This window comes from Callorhinus ursinus, unplaced genomic scaffold (assembly GCF_003265705.2).
Source record: "Callorhinus ursinus isolate GAN/ISIS: 27379988/994484 unplaced genomic scaffold, GSC_fseal_2.0 scaffold1, whole genome shotgun sequence".
Lineage (NCBI taxonomy): Eukaryota > Metazoa > Chordata > Mammalia > Carnivora > Otariidae > Callorhinus > Callorhinus ursinus.
In genome coordinates, this window is record NW_027397063.1 from 71910917 (window position 1) to 71929209 (window position 18293).

The window sequence follows — 18293 nt, forward strand, 5'->3', positions numbered from 1 at the left end:
TCCCTCCCCCCTTCTTCCCTCCCTCTCTCACTCTTCCCTCCCTTCCTCCCTCTTCTGCTTCATTTTTAAAATACATTTAATTACAAAAGTCATCCTTGCTTGCTGTAAAGGATTTAAACAGTAAATAAATACATAGCATAAAGGGGCACCTGGGTGGCTCAATCGATTGAGCATCTGCCTTGGGCTCAGGTTGTGATCCTAGAGTCCTGGGATCGAGTCCTGCATCGGGCTCCCTGCTCAGTGTGGAGCCTGCTTCTCCCTCTGCCTGCTGCTCCCCCTGCTTGTGCTCTCTCTCTCTGACAAATACATTAAAAAAAAGAAATATATAGCATAAAATATGTAACATAAACTTGCAAATACTTGCCCCATCCCAACAATCCCACATCTAAAAGCACCCACGCCCACACACAATTCAATTTTTTTGTGAGCTCATACATATATATAAACATATATATGTATGCTTCTGAAACTCAGAAAATGTGATTTTGCAATAGAAAATTGGAAACACCCTAAAAATCCAATGATAGGGAAATGGTTAATTAAATATTCTCATATAATAGTATTTATACATTCATTTATGAAACTATATTAAATGAAGTGCTTATAATGTGCGAAGTGGAAAATGCAGGATATCAAATTATATAAAGTATAAAATTAGTTCAACAATGCCAAAAAAATGAAAAAGAAGTATCTCTAATATGTTAGATCGTCCCTTAGGGGGTAGGAATATGAGTGCTTTTTTAAGCTTCTCTTTACTTTTCTTTTTTCAGCTTCTCTTTACTTTCTCTTTTACTTTTATATGCTGTTGTATATATATATAGTTTTAAAATGGTTAATTGTTTTCATCCATTAATTTATAATCAGGAAAATGGGGAAAATGACTCAAAACCTTTAAGCAAAAAATTTAAGGCTCATTTTATTCATTTACTCAGGAAACATTTTTGGGGGGTCCTATTATCTACTGGGCACTTGGGTTGTCTGTTGGCTTCACTCATAGAGAACCAACTGGAATGTCATCTGAAACTGGCAATTGCCTATGGTTTCACTGTGTAGATGAATAGAAAAGGTATGTGTTGGTGGTCTGGAGGTGACTTTTTTTTAAGGCATCCTTGGATCATAATAATAACAGCCTTTGTTTATTGAACTAGGCACATTACACACGCTGGCTAATGCAGGTCACACTAAAACCCGTGAGGTGGTATTACCATCTGTATTTTATATATAAGGAAACGGAGGATCAGATGTCCCCAAACCCAGAAGGGCTGCATTTTCAGGGAGGGCACCGCTAGAGGGCGCATCTTGAATAACCAGCGACAGGCAGTTTATAGGCTGTGATCTTCAGTAAGGAAGTTAGGCAGAGACCTCCTCTGGAGATTCTAAGAAGGAGCAGGGGAAATTGTGCGGTCCTATAATGAGAAATGGTCACTTAACAAAATTTGGTTATTCATGCCAATAACTGGTTACATATTGGCTTTACATGTCTTAGAAATTTTAATTTTCTGTAGTAAATTTCTCCCGAGTAGGACTTTCTAAATTTTTTTTAAAGATTTTATTTATTTATTTGACAGAGAGAGACACAGCAAAGGAGGGAACACAGCAGGAGCAGGAGAGGGAGAGGCAGGCTTCCTGCTGAGCAGGGAGCCTGATGCGGGGCTCGATCCGAGGGCCCTGAGATCATGACCTGAGCCGAAGGCAGATGCTTGACAACTGAGCCACCCAGGCCCCCCCAGTTAGGGCTTTCTAAATGTGAAGGTTTTTTTCTTGATTAAGATAGAGCCCTTAACATCTCTGTTTTATTCACGTTTAGTCATTCTTAGTTTAGTCATGTTTGTGAAAGAGTCATCACCAATCAGAGAATATATGGGAAAAAAGAAAATGGTTGTTCTATTCCATGGTAAGATTATGTCTACTTTTCTCTTTTTTTGCAAGGTAAACTTTTAGTTTTTAGTATTTAGTGTTTTTATAGTTTAAGAAAGGGAAAATAATATCAGAGAATGTGCCCTGCGTTTCTTCAGTCTTACCAGACTGTGGGTACAAATGGAGTTACATTCAAAGATATTATCTGCCTGGTGGCTCTCCCTGTATCCATGTCTTGGACGTATTGCTTTTTTTATTTTTAAACTTTTTTTTAAGATTTTATTTATTTATTTGAGAGAGAGAGAGAGAGAATGAGAGATAGAGAGCACGAGAGGGAAGGTCAGAGGGAGAAGCAGACTCCCCGCTGAGCAGGGAGCCCGATGCGGGACTCGATCCCGGGACTCCAGGATCATGACCTGAGCCGAAGGCAGTCGCTTAACCAACTGAGCCACCCAGGCACCCTTATTTTTAAACTTTTTAAAAATTAAGATATAATTCACATACCATAAAATGCACCCTTTTAAAGTTTATGTTTCAGTGGTTTTTAGTATATTCACAAAATGGACAAACATTACTACCATCTAATTCCAGAACATTTTTATCATCTCAAATAGCAACCCCAGGGGCACCTGCGTGGCTCAGTCGGTTAAGCGGCTCAGGTTATGATCCCAGGGTCTTGGGACTGAGCCCTGCATCGGGCTCCTTGCTCAGCAGGGAGCCTGCTTCCTCCCCCCACCCCACTCCCCCGCTTGTGCTCTTTGTTAAATAATCTTTAAAAAAAAAAAACCTTAAAAACTCAAAAAAAAACCCCATACCTATTAGTAATTCCTCATTCCTCCTTCCTCTCCAGCTCCTGTCAACCACTCATCTGCTTTCTATCTATAGATTTCCATACTCTGGGCGTGTCACATAAATGAAAACATACAGTATGTGGCCTTTTTGTGTCTGGGTTTTTTTTTTTTTTTGCTTAGCATAATGTTTTCAAGATTTGATAGCATGTATCAGTACTTCATTTTTTTATGGCCAAATAATACTCTGTGGTATGGATAGACCCATTGTATTTCGATCCACTGACCTCTAGGTTATGGGCCCAACTCACTCCCACTGTGCCACTCTTCACACATACCACATTTTATTTATCCTTTTGTCAGCTGATGGACATTTGGGTTGTTTCCACTTTTTTGGCTATTATGAATAATGCTGCTATGAACATATGTGTACAAGTTTCTGTGTAGACATACGTTTTCATTTCTCTTGGGTATATACCTACAAGTGGAATTGCTGGGTCATATGATAACCATGTAATTCACATTTTCAGGAACTGTCAAATTGTTTTCCAAAGCAGCTGCACCATTTTACATTCCCACCAGCCATGTGTAAGACTTCTAATTTCTCTACATCCTTGCCAACACTGTTAATACCTGTTTAAAATTTTTTTCTTTCGCATTGTGATTAAAAAATACAGAACATAAAATTAATCTTTTCATCTTAATCATTTCTGAGTTTAGTCGTGTTAAGTATAGTTCGCATCGTTGTGAAACAGACCTCCAGAACTTTCTCATCTTGCAAAACTGAAACTCTATACCCGTTAAATAACAACTCCCATTTCCCCCCACCCCCTAGCCCCTAGCAAGCACCATCCTACTGTTTCTATGAATTTGACTACTTTAGATTCCACTCATATAAGTGGAATCACACAATATTCATCTTTTAGTGGTTGGCTAATTTCACCTAGCATAATATCAAGGTTCATCCAGGTTGCAGCATGAAACAGGATTTCTCTTGTTTTATAAAGGCTGAATAATATTCCTTTGTGTGTATGTTTCACATTTTCTGTATATATCACAGGCATGTCTGTCTTCTGTATTTAGCCATTCTGGTGGGCATTATGTTATATGTGATTATGGTTTTGACTTGTAATTCCCAAATGATTAATAACTTTGAGTGTCTTTCATGTGCTTACTGGACAATTTTATATCTTTTTTTGAGAAATGTCTATTTGGGTCCTTTACTCATTTTTTCCCTTTTCAATAGACTTCGTTTTTTAGAGCAGTTTTAGATTCCCAAAATTGAACAGAAGTGCAGAGATTTCCCATATACACTCTTGGCCCCATACACACAGGCTCCCTGACTATCAAAGTCTGGATAATAGAGTGGCACACCTGTTTAGACTGACACATTATCATCACCCAAAGTCCATAGTTTACATTAGGGTTCACTGTTGGTGTTACACATTCTGTGGGTTTTGCCAAAGTATAAGGACATTTATCTACCATTATAAGATCGTGGAGTAGATCCTATAATCCTAAAAATCTTCTGTGTTCTGCCTATTGTATCCATCTCTTCCCTTTAACCTTTGGGAACCACTGGTCTTTGTACTGTCTCCACAGTTTTGCCTTTTCCAGAATGTCATGTAGTTGGAATCATACAGTATGTAACCTTCCCAGAGTGGCTTCTTTCACTTAGTAATGGGCTTTCAGTTTTCCTCATGTATTTTCATAGCTTACTACTGATTTCCTTTTAGCACTGAATAATATTACGTTGTCTGGATGTACTACAGTTTATTTATCCGTTCTTCTACTGAAAGACATTTTGGCTACTTCCAAGTCTTGATAATTCTGAATAATGCTGCTATAAACATCTGGGTACAGGTTTTTGTGTGCCTTACTTTAAAATTGGGTTATTTACCTTTTTATTGTTGAGTTGCAAGAGTTCTGTATATACTGTGGCACAAGTCCTTATAGTTTTAGGCCTCACATTTAGGTCTTTGATTCATTTTGAGTTCATTTTCACATATAGAATGAGGTAGGGGGTCCAGCTTCATTCCTTTGCCAGTGGATATCCAGTTGTCACAGCACCCTTTATTGAAAAACCTATTCTTTCTCTGCGACTGTCTTGATACCCTTGCCTAAATCAATTGACAGTCAATGGATAAGGTTTATTTCTGGACTCTGATTTTTCTTCTATCGATCCATATATTTATCCTAATGCAAGTACCACAGTGTCATGTAGCTCACTATAGCATTACTGAAGCTTTCTAACAAATTTTGAAATCAGGAAGTATGAATCCCCCAAATTTGGTCTTTTTCCTTTCTTTTTTATTTAGAGAGAGAGAGAGAGAGAGAGAGTGCATGCTGGGCAGAGTGTGTGGTGGGCAGAGGGAGAGAGAAAGTCCTAAGCAGGCTCCACGCCAGGCATGGAGTCCACCGTGGGGCTTGATCTCAGGACCCTGACATCGTGACCTGAGGTGAAAGCAAGAGTCAGACCCTTAATTGACTGAGCCACCCAGGTGCCCCGAGTTTGGTCCTTTTCAAAGTTGTTTGACTATTCTGGGTCTCTTGAATTTCCATATGGATTTTAAATTAGTTTGTCAGTTTCTGGGAAAAAAAGTAAGGCAGCCGGGATTTTGATAGAGATTGTTTCTGCCCCTGAGGGGGTAGGAGGGTTGTTTACTTAGAATTCATTTTTAGTTCACCCCTCCCCGGAGTCTCCCATTCAACTCCCCTCCTTTTTTTTTTTTTTTTTAAGATTTTATTTATTTATTTGACAGAGACACAGCGAGAGAGGGAACACAAGCAGGGGGAGTGGGAGAGGGGGGAGCAGGCTCCCCGCTGAGCAGGGAGCCCGATGCGGGGCTCGATCCCAGGACCCTGAGATCATGACCTGAGCCGAAGGCAGACGCTTAACGACTGAGCCACCCAGGTGCCCTCAACTCCCCTCCTTGAGTGGCTTTGCTCCCTGTCCTTCTGCCCTGCAAGGCCATGAAAAAGAAAACCCATTACTAGCTTTCACAAGAGGCCAACAAAAGGTGATGTGATTTCAGTATTTCTGCCTCCACATGTTTTTGAGGCTTCCCAGTATTCTTCACTTTCCTCTTCGGTGCAATTTAGAGGGTTTTTAATTTTGTTTTTGTTTGAATTGTAGCCATCACCAGGAGTTGTTTTCAGGCTGTTTAGTGCACCGTGCTACCAGAAACAAACATTTGGCTCCTATCATCGGTCATAATCTGTAGCTCACTGGCTGTCATCCCCTTTATTCGGGTATGAGCCCAATCCCTTGCAGCACTCAGTCTTTCCAGACATCCCTCCAGGTGGAAGAGCGGGTTCCACCTGTACTCATAGACAGGCTTCTCAGCTGCAGGAAGGCTTTTCTCTCTCTGCCTTCCGTCTGCCCCCGCTGGGTTTTGCCATCTGCTGGTGGCATCACCCCCTCTTGAAGTCCCTGCTCGCTCGGGGTTGCACAGCTGTTCTCGGAAAGGGATCCAGTTCGGGGTCACTGGCTGCAGTTGGTTATCCTCTTTTTAGTCCTCACTTGGAACCTTCCATCTTTCCTTGACTTTCTTGACTTTGACACTTACAGGTCAGTTATTTTCAGAATGTCTTCAGTTTGGGTTTGTCTGATGCTTCCTTGTGATTACATTCAGATCATGCATCTCTAGCAAAGAATTGATGTTGTGTTTGGCTCAGCATGGCCTATCAGGCGGCCCACAGCTTTCCATGAACGTGGATCAGTTCATTAAGGTGGTTTCTGCCAAGTTTCTTCACTAACAAGTTACTGTTTTTTCTTTGTATTAGTAAGGAATACTAATTCCTTACTAATTGTTGCACAGAGGTACCTCAAGACCATGTAAATGTTCCATTACTCCTCAAACTTCTACCCACTAGTTTTGATGTTTTGTGGTTGAATTGTTAATACGATGGTTGCCAAATGGTGGTTTTTCTAATTCGTCCTTTAGGAAAAGCTTTCTCTTCTCCCCATTTATTTATTCCTTTAGTTGGTTATATCAAGATGGACTCATGGATTTTTATTTTGTTAATGGGGACTTATACTCAGTTACTACCATTATTTATTTATTTTGATATTTAAATTGTCTCAAATCTGGCCAATGAAATCTCTTCAAACTGGGTCTGTGCCCTTTTTTAAAAATGCATTTTTGATCATGATGAAGACACAAAATGTAAAATTTATTATCTTAATCATTTTTAAGTGTACAGCTCAGTAGTGTTAAGAATATTCACATTATTGTGAAATAAATCTCCAGAACCTTTTCATCTTGCAAACTGAAATTCTATGCGCATTGATCAATAGCTCCCTTTTCCTTCTTCCTCCAGCCTCTGGTAACTACCATTCGACTTTCTATGATTTTGGTCACTCTAGATATCTTATATAAATGGAGTCCAACAATATTTATCTTTTTGTGACTGGCTTATTTTATTTAGCATAATGTCCTCAAGGTCCATCCATGTTGTAGCATATGGCAGAATTTCCTTCCTTTTTATGGCTGAATAATATTCCATTGTATGTAGATATCACTTGGTGTTTAGCCCTCCAGCCATTGATGGACATTTGGGTTGCTTCCACCTCTTGTCTCTTGTGAATGATGCTGCTGTGAACACGGGTGTGCAAATATCTTTTTGAGACCTTGCTTTCCCAGAAGTAGAATTGCTGGATCATGAGGTAATTCTATTTTTCCTTCTTCGAAGAGACCCCAGACCCTTTGCCATTGTGGTCGTACCACCTTCCATTCCTAGCAACAGTGCATGATTTCTCCATATCCTCGTCAACACTTATTTTCAGTTTTTTGTTTATTGTTTTTGTTTTTTTAATAGTAGCCATCCTGATGAGTGTGAAGTGATTCTAGATCCTTTGGAACATCTCCCACCATTCTTTGAGCGCTTCTCATCTTTAGGCACACAGTTGTTGCAGGCTCGCTTTGTACTTTCCCTGACCTAGCCCTGGAATCAGCCATTTCTCCTGGAAGAAGGAGGTTTTAGTGAGGATGGTGTTTAGAAACTAAAATCTGGGGACCTTTCAGATTAGTTTTACATGTGGCATGTTTGTTCTTCACAGGACTTACACATGATTCTAGTGAGGCTGGGGTGACACACACACCCCCTCAGCCCCCATTCCCACCTCCAAATTAAGGATTGATTTCTAGAGCAAGCCTCCCATTTCTGAGCCCAGGGTGGGTCTCCGGGGTCTCCTCCCCCAGCTCCCCAGAGCGACACTGACCCAGCTAAACCTCCCCAGTGGATTTACCTTAGGCTCAATGTGAGATTCCAACTGTAGGAAACATTGCACACTCAGGAAAAAGTATTGGAACCTGGGATTTAGCTATCTTATTTGAGAGGCAGGACTGAAAAAAATATATGCTGAAGCACAGCTTTTCAATTAGTTAGCTAGCTGGACTAACAATATACATACACTTCTAGCAGTGCAGTTTCATGGAAAGACTAACTTTGAACTCATAAGTGAGTATGAGTCCCTGCATTGGTGCAGACAAGCCCTGTGACCTGGGTGAGTTTAAGCTCTACAAGCATCTGTTTCCTTGTCTGTAAAATGAATAACACTCATCTTGAAGAATCTTTCGGGGGAATGGAGACATGTCAAGAGATGAGGATGCTAACTGGTATATGGTAGGTGGGCATACCTCTCTCGTGCCACAGTATGTCATCATTCCTGGGGCCAGAAGCTTCACTTACGCAGTCCTTTGGAACCCAACAGAACTTTGGGGTCAAGTGGTTACCTGCTTATGAGTGATTTGTAGGCTTCAAAACTGTTTCCTTTCATGAGCAGTCTATATTCACTTAAAAATTATTATCTCTTCCTTCCAGTGAACCTGCAGTATTTCAGAAATACCACCAAGTGAGTCTGCTTGCAAGATTTAATCAAGACTTGGATAAAGTGGCGACCATTTCCTTGGTGTTCTCTACCGGATCTGTTATAGGCCCCAAGTACAAGCTCAGGATTCTCCGCATGAAGTTAAGGTCACTTGCCCATCCAGAGAGGTGAGCAATTGGCAGGGTTTGACAAGCCCTTGTTTTCCAAAGACCTTCTCAGTTCCTGTCCAATCTGCTTGGTCTGATGTTTTAATAGGACTTCATCCATTATAATGAAGGAGGGGAGGGGTTTTCCAAAAATAGACTTGAAAAAAGCCAGTAGCCCCAAAATTCAAGAAAATTTTACTGGTAGGCACTTAAAGATAAATGGCCCAATAATTCAAAGAAATAACATTACATGCTTATAGTTATATAATTCTTCCCTAATCACTCCACCCACACTGCTTGCAAGTATTTTTGTTGTGGAAAAGAGCCTCATATAATTTGGCAAACACAGAGCCTCATATAAAAAAAGGTACAGAATAACAAATATTTTATTCCATTGATACAGTATGAAAGGACTATCTCGATGTTGAATTTGATAACTGCACAGAGAATGTCCTTGTTCCTAGGAAATACACATTGAAGTATTAAGGGGTAAGCAACCTATTCTCAATTGGGTCAGAAAAAATAAGCAACTGCGTTTGTGTGTGCGTGTGTGCGTGTGCACGGGGGGACAGAGTCAAATTGGGGGAGAAAGAGCAAAGCTGTGGTGGCATGGGTGCTTTGTGACTCATGCCACTCCAACACATATTCCTAGCATCCAATCTGTCGGCAAGACAGAGGTGGACAATGCTGTGAGCAGTCAGTGATTTATGCTTATGAATGCCTTTCTCCTGAAGGTTTAGGGTACCCTAAAACATTTAATAATACACGTTTCTTCTAAGAGGACAGTCATGACATCTTAAAACCATGGAACTTTTTAATACTGTTTTTCCTCTGATCATCAAAGGAATACATGTTGATTTTATAAAACCTGGAAACGTCAAAGGTGTTAAGAAGCAGAATGATATCACCCATCATGTCATTATTCGGAGGCAACAATTGTTAATAGTCTGGGTTATTTCTTTCTAATCTCCTTTCTATTATTGCTTTAAGCCTAGATGAAAATAAATAAATGAAATCTTAAAAAAAAAAACCAAAAACAAAGCTAGACGAAGTTAGGTGGCAAATGACGTCTTATATCCTGCTTTCTTATTGTTGCTGATCTTACTCTGCTTATTTACCATAAGCATTTTCCTATCACGTTAGAAGTAATTGCTCCACGATGTTAGATCCTAAGGACAGAACATGGTTTCTTTTCCTAGAACGGGCTCTGTTTACTACTTGATTGACAAGGCTATTCCGTCTCGTGTTTGCAGGCCCCAGTTGTGTCGGTATGATCTTGTGCTGATGGAAAACATTGAGACGGTCTTCCAACCCATCCCGTGCCCCAAGCTGCTGATGTAACTGTTGTTGGGACACACGGGCACCAGTAACATCAAGAAAACGACAACTGTAGGCTTTTTTTAAAGTGTCACCTCACCTTTTCCTCAAGGCACAAAAAAGTATGGGTGTCTTTTCCAGCAGCGTCCCATGGATGTCACATTGCAAAATGTCAAACGACCTTGGATTATGGAACGGTCCTGGGAAGGGAGCCCCTAAGTAGGGCAAGTCAGAAATAGCCAGGCTCCCAACAGCCCAGCGCCTTGTCTGGCTGCGTCCTGGGGCCTCTGTGTCCCGGCCTTTCGGCTGTGCTGCCAGTCACTCGGGCAGCTCTGCTCAGCGCTGTGGCCGGTCAAGCGCCTGAAAGGGAAGGACTGGCTGGAGACCCCACTTCGGACTCGACCGCGCACTCCCTGTGCCACACTCCTCCAGGTCCTTGCACACAGAAGGGGATGGAGCCTGACCTACCTCACAGGGCTGTCGTGTGGGTTTGGGGGCCAGTCTGTGAAGGGTTCTTGGAAATCCCGGTGCCACATCCGTGAGTGGTTTGATAAATGTGAATACGCTTTTATTTATTTTGATATGGCTGACCTAATATACAATGAGAGAGCTTCTCCTCCTCAACAGCAGCCTGTCTCTTGAGCTGTTTGCTCTGGGAAGACAGGAAAGCCACACCCTGCCTTCTCTAAAGTGGGTTGGTGCGCGGAGGCAGTGAGGACACAATGGGGGTGGGGGCAGCTGCTGGGACTAGACAGTAAGCGCCCGAGGGAAGAAAGGCGGACGAAGTGGTAGGAAAGGCCTGCTCACAGTGACAGTGGGTGAGGCGAGAGGTCAGAGAGAAAAAGCTTGGTTTTCACTTGAGGTGGAGAAGGCTCACTTTCCAGGCAACGCTCATTTTAAGCAGTCCTTCAGAAATGTTCATTTCTCCTTGTTACTGATGCAATCCATGCTTATTTGAAGGAAATTTATAGAGAATACATAGATGCAAAGTGAACATACGCTATCTACGATCCACCTGTTGGAGGTCATGAACGCTAACCTTCTGGAATGATGCTAAATAACTTGTGTTGCTAACATGTGAATTCAAAGCATACACCGGTGTGCTCCAGTTTGAAAAATCCTTGGGCTGCCCCAGGACTGGGTATGCTCCGTGCATCTGGAGTGACAACAGCCGCTCGGTCAAGAGGCCCTGGAGGGCCAAGGCCAGAGAGGCCAGAACCAGGGGAGGACCATCCCCGGGGACCTGATGCCCGGTGCAGGCACAGACCCAAAGCGGGGGGTACCACCCATCCCGCAGCTGTGGCCACTGCAGGAAGGTTCCTGAGATTCCGGAGGGTCACAGGCCCATACCCTCCTCCTCATCCAAGTGATTGTTCTTCTGCTTTCCGTGAGAACAGCCCTTTTAAAAGAAATGGAGTCTTTATTTGATAAACTATAGAACTCTATACATACATTCCTGTGTGGCACATCTTGTACAGGTTTCTATATGTATCGCGTGGAGCCTGAGCTGGGGAAGGCAGGCGGCTCAGAGATGCTCCTGCCCACTTGGCTATCTTCTCGCCCTTCCTCCCTCTTCCACATTTCTCCAGCAGTTATGCACAGAGAGATGAGTGTGCTGATAGGCCCTGATTTCTTTTTAGAGTTTTACTGATCCTGTATTTTTTTTTTAAGATTTTATTTATTTGGGAGAGAGAGACAGCGAGGGAGCAAGGGAGAGAGAGAGAGAGCACGCTGGGGGAAGGAGCAGAGGCAGAGGGAGAAGCAGACTCCCCGCTGAGCAGGGAGCCCGGTGCAGGGCTCGATCCCAGGACCCCGGGATTATGACCTGAGTGAAGGCAGACGCATAACGGACTGAGCCACCCAGGCACCCCTGGTCCCATATTTTGATTAGCACAGCCATTTCTCTGCCCCTTTTCCCTCACCTGGTAGGCAGGGGCCAAAACAACAGCAAGAAAATGTCAGAATAGCATTGCTATCGTTTATGAACTCCTCACGCCAGGGGTCTGTCTGGGCTTCTTTAGTGTCTCTTAGCACGGTACCTGGCTCACTGGGGAATGGGTGGATGGATGCACAAACGGATGAATCAATGAATGATTAAAGGAGGGAAGTTTGAAGGAAGTTTGTTCACTGGACGGAGATGAATTTCAGTAAGTCTCATGTGACAGTGATCCAGAGAAGTGAAGGCAGGTGTGGCCACTCCCTTCGCAGGTTCTCCCAAGGCCCCTGAACTTCCCACTCTTGCTATCCTTGCCTCTCCTCCCTCCTCTTTGTCAGAGTCTCCGTCTGAATCCCAAAGCCAAGATGCAATTAAATTGCAGTCTACCCACTTCCCTCCGATCTTCATCAATTGTCTCCTACTGAGCTTTATTCCCCCTTATATTTATTGGTGTGATTATTTGGTTAATGTCTGTCTTCACTAGACTGCTCTGCAAGGCAGGGGCAATGAGCCTAATGTGGCGCCTACAACATAGTCCGTGCTCAGGACATATTAAATGAACGCTCATCATGATCTTCTGAACCCTATGGAACCATGTTCAGTTGTAAGAGCTCTCCCTACTCCCAGCCATTGCCCATTTCCACAGAGGCACACACCCTTCTCTGCCTTAGCCTTCTTTCCCAGCACTTCTTTATTATTTCCATTCTCCCTGGAGACCCACTACCCATTTCCCAGGCTCCCTGGGAAAAGAGAGAGGTTGGCTCTTTTTTCACTCCTCTTTAGAACCTTCCAGATGGTCCTGACACCATTCTTCACCAAAACCACCAGTCCTGAAGGCAAGGAGATTTTGCTCTCCTCCACTTCCCCATTTTAGAGCCTTGGCTAAAACCCTCCGGGCCCCTCTAGCATTCCTGGGTGACTCCAAGCTGTGGTTCAAAGTCCCCCCTTGCTTTCCACAACTCCCTTCTGCCACTGACTTTGTATGTGCGCCATCACTGCTCTTCTTATGCTGTACTGTACTATATTTCTGTGTCTGTCCCCCCTCTGAGACTGTGAGCACTGCAGGAGCCGCTGTGGCTTATTTGTTGCCCTAGCACCTAGCACAGTGTGAGGCACAAAGCAAGTATTCGATAAATGTCTGCTGAACAGAATGGAGTGGACTCATCTTTAGGACACCTCCACTTGGATTTAGACATCAATACACTTAACTGTGTTACTTCCCAAACCCTAAATTTGGAATCTCTCATCCTTGGACCCCTGCCCCATGCTCCCAGTCCTGCAAAACCCTAGCTTAGCCAAGAAGACTTGGAACGCCAGTAACAGAAATCTACTCATACTAATGCAAATTTTACTAGAGAGAGGATTTGTGGAAACCCAAGAGCTCAACCACCAGCCTTCAGGAAGGGCAGGGATGGGGCAGCCCCGAGCCTTTAGCAAGAGTTCATGGGCCTTTGTTGACCCTGTGCTCTACCTTGAGTCTCTTGACTCAGCTTGGCTCCCTCACAGGGCAGCTCTGGACCCCTGAGATCATTGGTACCATCGTGTCCCCAGCTATTCAATCACTACGTGGCCCAATTCCAAAATCCAGGGAGAGGAAGCAGCACTTAGATCCTCCTCTTGGGGAAGGTGTCCATCCCGTTCCAATCAGTTATGGCTGGAACGGGGTAGGGAAGCTAAATCCTGTGGTCCTTGAGCTACTCCTTTCAACTGCTCTGTGCAGATCCAATCCAGCCAATAAAGGAGCTTGAGTGCTATCGACAAAGAGCCTCAGTGAGCGCCTGGCTAATCCACTCTCACTGGAACCTCTTGCCTTTTCTCCCTCCCACTTCCCTGAGCAACTGGCACCTACCTGTTTCTCAGGCCAGCGTGTGTCCCTGGTCGGGGGTTACTGCTGTCCTTTGTCAGGCTGCCTGGGCATGTGCTGTAAATGAATGGGCTCAACAGAGGCTAGTGTATATGCCAGGTGGTACACCAGCTGGTTAAGAGTTAGCTCTGCGGGTGCTGGGTCAGGGAGACAGATCAGCGTGGAGGTGGGATGGGAGTGAGGAGCCCAGTTTAAGGCTGCTTTCCCATGCAGACAGGCCGAGCAGGAGGAATCAGAATAGGAATCCTGGGGAGTGGGGTGGGCCAGGCAGCAAGCAGTGGCTTGGGTAGTGAGCCTGTGGGAAATCAGGTTTGCATCCCCCAAAAGAGCTCTGTCAAAGGTCTCTTACCCCCCCAGGTTCGCGGAATCCCACAACCCTCAGGTGTGCCTGCTGGGTTTTCCCACTGACTCTGACACTGCCCACTGCTTCCTTTCCTAACACTGCTTCTTGGGCTCTTGGGACACTCCTCCCCCTCCTCGACATCCCTGAGTGAGTCATCTTGTTCTCTGATTCCATGATTTCCTTACCAGACTTCTGATCTCAGCCCTCTCTCTCTCAAGAAGGTAGTGCAGGTAAGAGATTAGGCTCTGGTGTGTGACCTCTGTCAACTTACTTAACTCTTCCTAAGCTTCCCTTTCCTGGACTGTAAAGTGGGGCTGTTAAGAGTCCCTGCCTCAGGGCACCTGGGTGGCTCAGTTGGTTAGGTGAGTGCCTTCGGCTCGGGTCATGATCTCAGGGGCCTGGGATCGAGTCCCACATCAGGCTCCCCCTGCTCAGCGGCGAGCCTGCTTCTCCCTCTGCCTGCCACTGCCCCTGCTTGTGCTCTCTCTCTGTCAAATAAATAAAAGCTTTTAAAAAAAATAAAAATTAAATAAAAATTAAAAAAATTAAAATTAAAAAAAGTCCCTGCTTCATAAGGGATGTTATGTGGAATAACTGTTGTCATGCATGCATGTAAAATGCTTTCTGTGGGGTCTGGAGTGTACTAAGTAGTCAGTGACTATCAGCTGCTGTTCCTTTCCAAAGTCTCATGGTCTGTCTAGGAGACCTTCTCCCGTCCCCTTGTTTCGACTCTCTACTCTAGAAAGATGATCTCCAGATCCGAATGCAGTTGGAGCTCTGGATTTTCACCTGCTTGTTGAGAGGCACTGCAGGGCAGAGGAAAGAGCAAGGGCTCAGGAGGGGCAGACGGGGTTGCATCTTATTCAGCACTCACAGCTGTAGCCTTCAGCAGCACTCACAAAGAGCCTTCATCTGAACACCTGCTCACCCACGCACTCATAAGTGGGTTCATGATACTTGCTTCTCTGGAGTTGAATAAGCTTTGCCATATCTATTTCCCCCAGAGCACCTATTCTACTCTAAAATGATAACTCTCTCCATGCTGTCCCCCAACCAAAGGGAGAGTCAAGTCCTTGAGAGTAGAAGCCTTGCCTTCTTGTTCACTACTGTTTCTCGGCCCCAGCACACTCCTGGCACAGGCTCAATAATGTTAGTTGTTCATTTACTTTCTCTCCTCCTATATTCCTCTGACTTCTCAAATCAACATGTACCCATCCAAACAACTAATCATTTCCTCGCTGGACCTGACCCATTAATTTAACAAACATTTGTTAAGTGCCAATTATAAGCCAAGCACAGGTCTAAGGGCTGGGACAGACAAAAGATAGATGAGACATTGTCTCATTTCGAGAAATGTTTACTGTCCACTGGGGAGATGGATAATGACACAGTATTTGTAATAATAGGAATACAGACACTTCACAGGGAATCCCAAGCACAGAGAAGGAACAACCTTTCTGAATGTGGGAGCTGGAGAAGGCTTCTCAGAGGAGGTGACAATTGCCCTGTGTGGTTATGAAAGAGTAGCAATTTTTCAGGCAGAGATTGCCCAAGAGAGAGGAAAGAGCATCGTAAAGACATGAACTAACATGGTGCATGCTCAGCTGGAATGGAGGGTTTGAAGGAAGAGCATGAATGGAGGGCTGAGACAATTTCCCCACATTTTTTAAGTGGAAAATTTCAAACATATACGGAAATAGAATAAGTGTATAAAATCCTTCTCCATGTGCCCATCAGCCAGCTTCAACAATTACCAATTCAATGGCCAATCTTTTTGATTTCTATCCCTACCACTAAACTCCCATCCCGTTATTCTGATGCAAATCCCAGACTGAATCATTTCATTCATAAATACTTCAGTATTTTGAAAAGGGAAAGCATATCCCTTTTTTCTTTCTTTTTTTTTTAGGATTTTATTTATTTATTTGAGAGAGAGAGAATGAGAGATAGCACGAGAGGGAAGAGGGTCAGAGGGAGAAGTAGATTCCCCGCTGAGCAGCGAGCCCGATGTGGGACTCGATCCCGGGACTCCAGGGTCATGACCTGAGCCGAAGGCAGTCGCTTAACCAACTGAGCCACCCAGGCGCCCCCCTTTTTTCTTTCTATAGATGTATCATGGTACACTAAACAATGCGACTTGTTTGTTCGCTGTTTATCCCTATCTCTATGGCAACTGTGCTCTATCATGATATAGAGTTGACTCCCTCTTTTAGGAAGCTACTTAGTGTTCCTTTTTGAATATACCACAAATAATCTCACTAGTCCCCAACTGATGGGCATTTAGGTTGTTCCCAATCTCGTAACACCAAAACAAAGCGGAGAGAATACCCTGGAACATACATCTTTGTGAGCATATCTATAAGTTAAATTCCTGGACGCGGAATTGCTAGGACCTGGTACACTTCAAATTCTGACAGGTGCTTCTTATTTGGCCCAAGAGTTGCTTTGAATGATTTGATGAAGATGCTTTCTCTCTGTTGTCTAGGCTTGTGGCATTATGGAGTCCTCTCTGCCTCTTCTCCATGTAGTCAGTCATATTTCCTACCAGCTCAGCTCCCCCTCGTGTGTCCATCTTCCTCCCTTCATTCTCACTGCTGTGGTCCTGGCTCAGCCTGCATCCTTTCTTACTAGGACAGTTGCAACTACCAACTCAGAACGTATTCTAATCATCTGCCAGAGCAAACATCCTAAAACGGGAACTAAATCATTCTCTTGTTTAAACACCTCTGTTGCTGTCTCACCATGCACAATATTGAAAAATCCAGCTCCCGAGCCTGCCTTCCAATGCTTTCCAGTTTGTCTCCAACTTTTCATTTCTCATATAGTTTAGGCTTCATGAAACTGGACCTTGGTGCCTTACTTGGGCCCCTAGCTCACCCTCTCCTTCCTTTCTCTGTTGTGGAAATCCTGCTCATCTTTGAGGTAAACTCAAACCCTGTCTCCTCCATGAATCCACGCAGTGTGGGACCATTAGTTTTGTACCCAGGTTGACTTGGATTCTAATCCTGACTCTCTCTCTCTTTTAACATTTGGAGTCCTCTACCCACCAGAGGGGATACATTTTCATTTGTGGATATGATCACCAGCCTTGGGCTTATGAATGTCTTAATAGTTGGAGGGCTTACTGATGCATGTTTTCTGGGATACCTCACAATCGCTCTTATTATTCTTAAAATGATTATAGCCACTACCCCAAACCTCACTCAAGAAAGTCAAGAGATTTATCAGTAATAGAAAGTTACTGCCATGGGGCCCCTGGGTGGCTCAGTCTGTTAAGGGTCTGCCTTCGGCTCAGGTCATGGTCTCAGGGTCCTGGGATTGAGTCCCACATCCGGCTCCCTGCTCAGCGGGAGTCTGCTTCTCCCTCTGCCCACCCCCCTCCGCTCTCTCTCTCAAAAAAAAAAAAAAAAAGAAAAGAAAAGCTCTGGCCACAGCCCAGGCTGCCACCTTCCTGCCGGATATTCCAGAGGTCAGTTTAACTGATACTTTAGAATCATAGGTTCATGGCTTGGAGCAGGCACAGCGGGCCTAGAAGTTATGATGAGTAGTTTTACCAGAACTGTTAACAAAATAGCTGACTACCGCCAGGGCCATCAGAGACCAACAAAGAGCTTGAGACGCCCTAGCTCAGGTGGTCCTCCGCAACAGTAATCAGGGCTCTCTGTCTGGGTATGTCACTTAATCTGAGACTCAGATCTTTTCATCTGTTAAATAAAGACAAAAATACCAACCTTGCCGGATTGTTGTGAGGGGTAGGGATAATGGACATATAGTAGGCGCTCAATAAAAAGTAATTTTCATTATTTCTGTGGTCACTGTGACCGTCCCACCGCACTTGATTGGAGCACTGGCTGTATTTGCTTTGTATCACACAGCTGGGGGTGGACAAGAGAGTGTCGAGCGCTAGACTGCAAGCTCGCTGTAGGCAGGGCTTGTGAATCACCCCTGGATCTCCCAGCGCCCGGCAAAGAGCCTGCAAATAAGCAAAGAAAGAGACAGAGGTAAACATGGAAAAAGATGCGCAGACGGAAGGAGGGCAGACGCACTTCTAGAGCTGCCGCAAGACAGGTTTCGGCTAGAATCTCGGTTGGAATCTCTACAGGCCAGCTCGGCGCGCGGAGCCCGGCCCGGGAGCGGGGCCGGGGTCCAGGGGCGGGGCTTGGTGCCGACCCCGCCCCGGTCCGTCCGTGAATGCGCTCCGCAGGCGCA

At 44.4% G+C, this 18293-nt stretch overlaps 1 protein-coding gene across 4 annotated transcripts in view; it reads left to right on the plus strand.

Annotated features, from left to right (window-relative positions):
* The window catches only part of LIPH (lipase H), a 51977-nt gene extending 41412 nt beyond the window's left edge, over positions 1-10565 (plus strand). For all 4 annotated transcript variants that reach the window (XM_025877261.2, XM_073896099.1, XM_073896092.1 and 1 more), the window contains 2 exons: positions 8472-8645; positions 9878-10565. In XM_025877261.2, coding sequence (XP_025733046.1) covers positions 8472-8645; positions 9878-9965 — 262 coding nt within the window. In that variant the 3' untranslated portion in view covers positions 9966-10565. The remainder of the gene's footprint in view (positions 1-8471; positions 8646-9877) is intronic.
* The last annotated feature ends 7728 nt before the right edge of the window (positions 10566-18293 follow it).